Source organism: Mytilus edulis, chromosome 3 (assembly GCF_963676685.1).
Source record: "Mytilus edulis chromosome 3, xbMytEdul2.2, whole genome shotgun sequence".
Lineage (NCBI taxonomy): Eukaryota > Metazoa > Mollusca > Bivalvia > Mytilida > Mytilidae > Mytilus > Mytilus edulis.
In genome coordinates, this window is record NC_092346.1 from 16,500,338 (window position 1) to 16,507,639 (window position 7,302).

The window sequence follows — 7,302 nt, forward strand, 5'->3', positions numbered from 1 at the left end:
ATGTATCTGTAGCATTAACATCCTGACACAAATATGTGTGCAATACGCATTGCTGAAATGTGACGTTTTTCTCCTCAAAAGATGATATTGTTGTAACAAATCTGTGTTTATTTTTTTTATAGTTTATGAGCATGGCACCTACATCCCCATTTATCTTGTTTGAAGAAAAATTGATGGAAGTCATCAAAAAAACACCAAAGACATCACCCCTGGAGATATATATTTTAAAAATATATCTGGAAATGAAAACAGAAACTGACATTGTTCAGGTTTGTACTATAGTCATGATAGTAGGATATAGACTGTCTGATGGACATGCATGACAATTTTTTATACCCTGTAAGAATATAAGATGGTCCCAAATGTTTGTTTGTAGACTGTTAACATCATGTAAAAACTTGAAGGCATTATTTGACGTTTTTATACCCCATCAAATGAAGTTTGTGTGGGTATATAGGAATCACCTCTGTCTGTCTGTCTGTCTGTCCATCCGTCCTGCTCATTGTCCTGAGCAGAACTTTTGTACCTTAGTACCTACATTGTAGGATTATCAAACTTGGTATGTGGATGAATCATATACGGGAGGTGGATGTGTCACGAATGAAATTATGTCACAATGACCTTGACTTTGATCTTCATGATAGCAAAACGAAGATGATGTGTCACGTACCAAATTTAGGTCAATGTGACCCTTGACCTTCATGATAGTAAAATGTCATCCACTTTTTTCTTTATAATTTTTAAAGCTTTTCTTCTTCATGTTCTTCATGTCATAGCTTTTGTACTGTAGAGCCTAGGTGGTTGTATCATTGGCATAGCTTTTGTACTGTAGAGCCTAGGTGGTTGTATCATTGGAAGATGAACTTCTTGCGATATCAGATGTAAGTCTCATGACTTATAGGGTTAGGCAAGTGAGAGGGAAAAAGGGGTGGGGTATAGAGTTGTGCTCATAGTTTCAAGTTAGATTTAATATGGAACAAGAATTTCATTGCAGACTCAATACACATGATACATTTACAAGTTTAACTTCATACCCTTGGGAAGGAGATTTGAAAGAATTTTGACACGCATCTTCATCAGTGATATCTCACCCATTATTTCATGATGTTATTATTATACAATTTTATTTCTATCTATTATTCAATTTTCCGTATTTAGCGCCAAAGTTCGGGAGCGGAGTATCACTAATAAGCATCAGTTCACACAGATTTCTTGTTTTGCTCTTGCATACATATATTATTATTTAGTGTACAGTTTTGTAACTGCTGAATATTGATTTTCATGTGTGTTATCTTTAGGAAGTAGGAACCAAGTATGACAGTCCCCCTCTAGATGAGAAGGACAGTTGTGGACAGAATTCAAGGAAAAGGAAAGAAAAGAATAGACTTTACACCTGGATAAAAAATTTCATAACAAGAAAGACGTGTGCACCTGTGGAATCTTGTGAGTTTATGATGTTTATCATGTTTATATGCACATTGATTTAAGAATTGAATGCATATTTTTTGTACTTAATCGGCGTGTAAAAGCGTTGACCGAAGCACATTTTATATAAAGCGTGGAAGCGCTTCATACAAAAAATGTGTGCACGGTCAACGCTTTTACACGCCCATAAAATGCAAAATCTGCATTCAATTCTTAAAATTACATTTTCAGTCAAAAAAAAACCAAAATCACATCAAAGTTCAAGGCAATATTTTTTCTGCGCCAGTCGAGTGTTTCGTCTATAAAAGACTCATTAGTGACACTCTTATCTAAAACTATGCAAATCCAAATCACTATGAAGTTGAAGAGATTATAAACCCAAAATATACCGAAACAGGGAACCAAAATAAGACCAAGGAAATCCTATGCCTTGAAGTAGAAAAACTTTATTGTTTTAAACAATTTCAAAATTTATAACAGCACATTTAGTTTGATGAATCACGTCAGCACCGAAGTGTTGACTAGCGGAGCGGGTTAACCTCTAGGAAGAATACCTCCACCAGCAGTGAAAACCATCATGGTGTTAAAAAAAAAAATCACATCAAAGTTCAAGGCAAGATTTTTTCTGCGCCAGACGCGCGTTTCGTCTATAAAAGACTCATCAGTGACGCTCTTACATGTATCTAAAACTATGCAAATCCAAAATCACTATAAAGTTGAAGAGCTTATAAACCCAAAATATACCGAAACAGGGCACCAAAATAAGACCAAGGAAATCCTATGCCTTGAAGTAGAAAAACCTTAGTGTTTTAAACAATTTCAAAATGTATAACAGCAAATTATGAATTTCCAACATAGTGTATTTTAACAGATTTGAGCTAGGACTTACATTTTCTGAGCTATAAGGGGCTAAAAGGGGTTAAAAAAGACTTCTCTTTTTTGTTCGTCAAATTTTTATTTTTCATCTTATTTTGGTTTTGTTTTTATGCCCCGCCACGAAGTGAAAGGGGCATATAGATTTACCCTTGTCCGTCCGTACATACGTATGTACGTCCGTCTGTCCCGATCTTGGTTAAGTTTTGCGTTAAGGTCCATTTCTCAGAATGTGATAATGATGTACCAATGATATTTCATCAGTATATTCTTCTTAAATAGTACTACATTGATCAACAACATTTGGGTCAATTTGACCTACATTTCATGCTTGATTGACTTCAATAACTTTTTTCATAAATGACCATTGTGAAGAAACCTATTGTAATATATGAATGATATTTCACCACTGTGGTGTTCCTATGTAGTGTAACACAGTTCAACAGTTCAGCATCTTTTGGGTCACTATGACCTACATTTTATGCTTGAGTGATTTTGGTTAAGTTTTGCGTTAGGTCCATTTCTCAGAACCCTATGGTAGTGCATCAATGATATTAGACTGTTGTAGTGTTCTTGCTTAGTGCAACACAGTTCAGCATCTTTTTGGTCAATATGACCTACATTTTATGCTTCAGTGGTTTTGGTTATGTTTTGTGTATAGGTCCATTTCTCAGAACCCTATGGTAGTGTATCAATGATATTAGACTATTGGTAGTGTTCTTGCTTAGTGCAGCACAGTTCAGCATCTTTTTGGTCACTATGACCTACATTTTATACTTCAGTGATTTTGGTAAAGTTTTGTGTCGAGGATTATTTCTCAAGAACCTAATGTAGTATATCAATGATATTAATGTATTGTAGTGTCCTTGCATAGTGCAGCACAGTTCAGCATCTTCTAGAATACCATGACCTACATTTTATGCTTGAATGATTTTGGTCAAGTTTTGCATTTACTGCCATTTCTCGGAATCTGTGGTAGTGTATCAATGATATTACACTGTTGTAGTATTCTTGCACAGTGCAGCACAGTTTGACCTCTTTTTGGTCACTTTGACATATCTTATGCTTGAGTGACTTTGGTTTAAATTTGCCATACAGCTCTTTTCAGCAGCATTTTGGTCAATTTTTACATGAGAGAACATGGAACCTCATATTGATCTAAATGGCAGGGCATCTGTGGCTTACAGACACATTTTCTAGTTTTTCTTTATGTTCCTTATGAACTTTCGCAACAGTAGAGTACGACAGATTTAGCATAGCTTTTACCGTTTTCGAGCTATTAGGGGCCAAAGTGGTGCTAAATAAAAAAAAAACCAAAAAAAAGTTTTTTTATTACTAATCAGAATTCTCTGTCCAGCATATTACTGTGTCCAGCATATTATTGTGTCCAGCATATTATTGTGTCCACTTTAGTAGTGTGTCAATGCTTGCCCAAATGAACACCTGTTCGACCACTGCGGTCGTATCATGCTGCGCTTGGCGTAGCTCTTTATTCTGGTAATGCTTCAACCAAATGATAATATCTTTGGTATGTAGCCTTATTATGAAGAGTTACAGATTAAGTTAGAGTTTGGTGACGGTTCAATGATTTTCACGGAAGCTACAGCCCTTGGACATAGAAAAATTCAATATCAAAGAAATTGTAAATGTAAAACCACTGGCAGTGGGGCTAAACAAACCAAATATAAAACATACAAAACAATAAAAAGTAAAAGACATAGGTAAAGGTAAAAGTGGCCCAAAATATAAAATATTTCTATACATACAAAATTACAGTGAATTATAAGTATTCCACACTTTTTTTTGTAATGTTCAACCAATTGATTTTATTTTTGGTATGTGGTCTTATCATGAGAAGTTACAGATTAAGTTCTACTTTGGTTGTGGTTGAATAATTTTTTACGGAAGTTACGCCCTCGGACTTAGAAAATTACAGTGAATTTGAAGTTTTCAGCACTTTTTTATGTCCCGCCACAAAGTGGTCGGGACATATAGTTTTACCCTTGTTTGTCATTCTGACTTGTTGCGCAACAACCAGTTTTCCAGACTTTTTTACTAAACACCTTGAGATATTGAACTGATTTTTGGTATATAGATATTTATTGATGTTACAGATTGAGTTTGAGTCTTGTTACGGTTCATTGATTTTCACTTTTGTCGTTCAAGAGTTATGGGACTTTGTTCATTGAAAATTGACATTTTTCACAAAAACTCAAGTTTACTTTGACCAATTCTTACTAAATTTTAACATGATGTTACATGTAGGTCCTATGTAGAGTAAATGCCTTTGGTTTTTGTTATTTTCCCTATTGTCCTTTTAGAGTTCTGGAGTTGGGAGCGGACTAAGTAACTTACTTTTTTTTTGTGAATAACTAAAGAATATTTTTTTCCTATTTTCATTTAGATTTTTTTTGGTTCTATATTTAATTTATTATTTTTTTCATTATTTTATTAAATTTTATTTTTATAAAAATAATTGTCTGTTTGCTTTTAAAATTCACATAGTGTTTCTTCTTTTGTTTTGTTTGAAATAGACATGATCTGATAATTACAGTCGAATCTGCTTAATCCGACACCTGAATATTCCGACATCCTGTGAAATCTGACAAAATTTACTGGTCCCGAAAGTTTTCTTTAACATTCTTTGTTAAAAAATCTTCTGTATTCCGTCACCCGTCTACTCCGTAATCCGACAGCATTTTCAAGTCCCAGCCTTCATAAGTACTCTAATTATACTTGTTTAATCCGACCCTTTGATCTCCTTAATCAATTTATAAACAAGGTAATCATAATTCAGTCAGGTGTATTTCATGCATTTTTATTAAAGGTAATTTAATCCATTACCTGTGTACACAAATATCTTGTTATTTTTTATTGATCGGATAGGAAATTTGAGGCTCAGTACGGGATAAAAACATTTCTACAACATATGGAAAATATATAAATCTTAATACATACTTTTCATAATGTCTTTCTTAATTCAATGTGAGTAAATTGTTGGGGAAAAAAATCCAGACGAAGAAATATTGCTAATTGGACTGTGAAATGATTTCATTTTGACAGTTTAATTTATGTGACCAGTGTCGAAGACGATATTCCGACTAAATGATACAAATAACCATGACTGGGAAAATAGTTAAACAATTGATGAAGACTAACACTGTAAATGTTCTAAGAACTTGTCAATCTCACTGAAATTTATCGTACTAAATATTTACAAGATCTTGGGAATTCGTACTTGACGTGGTGTAATGTTTCATAAACACTATTTTTCTTTAAAGGATCTCCTTAGTAAAACCTATTTTGGGTGTTATTGCCCACGTTTGTATCTTACATGCTTATTTCACTTTTATCAAATGTGAAACCCGAGTATTCCGACACCCTGTCCAATCCGACATATTTCTCTGGTCCCGAGGTGTGTCGGATAAGACAGGTTCCACTGCATATGTTTTGAAATGAACTATAAAAAAAATTCGGAATGGGCGTATATTGCACTTGTGGCGCAGCTGTTTATTCTAATTCTGATTTCCAATATATTTCAATAATAGTGAACTACCAACATAATCGTGGCAAGCAAGTTAGACTGTCAAGAAAGTAAGCATATCAAACACATTACTGTATGAAGCAAGCTACTGGTAACACAATTCCTGTGTTGACCACAATATAGGTTATTGAGTAGTCAACAAAGTAGGTTGTTGAGCACCTCAGTTTGTATTGATAAAATTATCTGTAATTTCAAATGTTATTTTGGACTGTCAATTAAGTCATTTTAAGCTTGAGAGGCAAAATAAACCTTTGCAAAAAAAAAGCTCAGACCTGTCCTCTGTTTATCATTGGATGAAAATCTTATATTTTCAGTTAAAGAAAAATGGACCAGATTTGCAGATGCAAATCCATCTGTGGTGATGCAGTACGTCATAAGTAGGCCCAGGGTAATAGAACAACTGCAATGCATTTTGGACTCTGATTCAGGTAAATTTAGAGTTTTACCAAAGAAACAAATGGAATTGTGAATTCAAAAACATGTGTTTTTGATTTCTGTTTAATAATTGAATGATTAATTGTAATATGTTTTGCATTAGTCCATGATTGCAGAATATTTAATTTATTTCAGACAACATGTATGAAAGATGAGCATTGTTGATTGCTTTATAGATTATTATTAGGGTAATGTGAGCCTTTTGCCACCATGAAACATCTATCATAACTTATCACACTTTAATCTTCCCCTCTGAAACCGCTGGGCTAAATGGAATCAAACTTGGCAGGATGCATCTATGTAAGGTCTGTTATAAAATTGCCTCATTTCGTCCTGATTGGACAACAAAATTGGCTGCCATGGGCAATTCTTGATGCTCACCTGAGCCTCTAGTTTTTTTTTTATTCAGTCATCTTCAAAATTGTTACTAAAAGAATGCATAGATCACACACAAAAAATTAAAACGGCATTAAAATTGCTATATTTAGCCATTGATATGTTTGGTTAAGACTATCCAGGTAAGCAATTTATGTTAGTTAATGAAATATCTTTCCTTATTCAGAGAAAGAGTTAGAAATAGACAGAGAAGAAGATAGAAATACTCAGATGGAAGGTGTAGAGGCAGAAGAAGATTTTGAGAGGGAACAGTTCATCGATTCAGAAGAGAATATTATCAATGAAGAAGAGGGTATAAATATTGTCAAGTGCTGTTTTTATCCCCCCTGCTAAGCGAAAGCGGGGGGATTATGTCATGTATGTAATGCAGTCCGTCTGTTTGTATGTATGTAATGTCATGCAAAATCTCAGAAACTAGAAATGATGGAAACTTGAAACTTGGTAGCATGTTAGAGTATGTGATCAGGGTATGAAATTCATGCCCTAGGGCAAATTTATGAGCGAAATTTCGTTTTTGAGATAGGCAGAAAATGGTGAAATCTTCCAAAATATTTACAATAGGAAGTTGGTTCCAACAGTATGACCTCCCATTATGGGTACCAAGTCTAGCAGTGGCATGGTATTTTGCC

At 34.1% G+C, this 7,302-nt stretch overlaps 1 protein-coding gene across 1 annotated transcript; it reads left to right on the forward strand.

The window, feature by feature from the left end:
* Positions 1-103: 103 nt before the first annotated feature.
* Positions 104-6,942, forward strand: LOC139515909 (uncharacterized; the record flags this gene model as incomplete). The annotated part of the gene is given in 4 exon segments (XM_071305668.1): positions 104-269; positions 1,299-1,443; positions 6,157-6,270; positions 6,840-6,942. Coding segments are annotated over 4 exon segments (506 nt in total), but the record flags the coding sequence as incomplete, so codon positions are not given.
* Between the last annotated feature and the right edge of the window lie 360 nt (positions 6,943-7,302).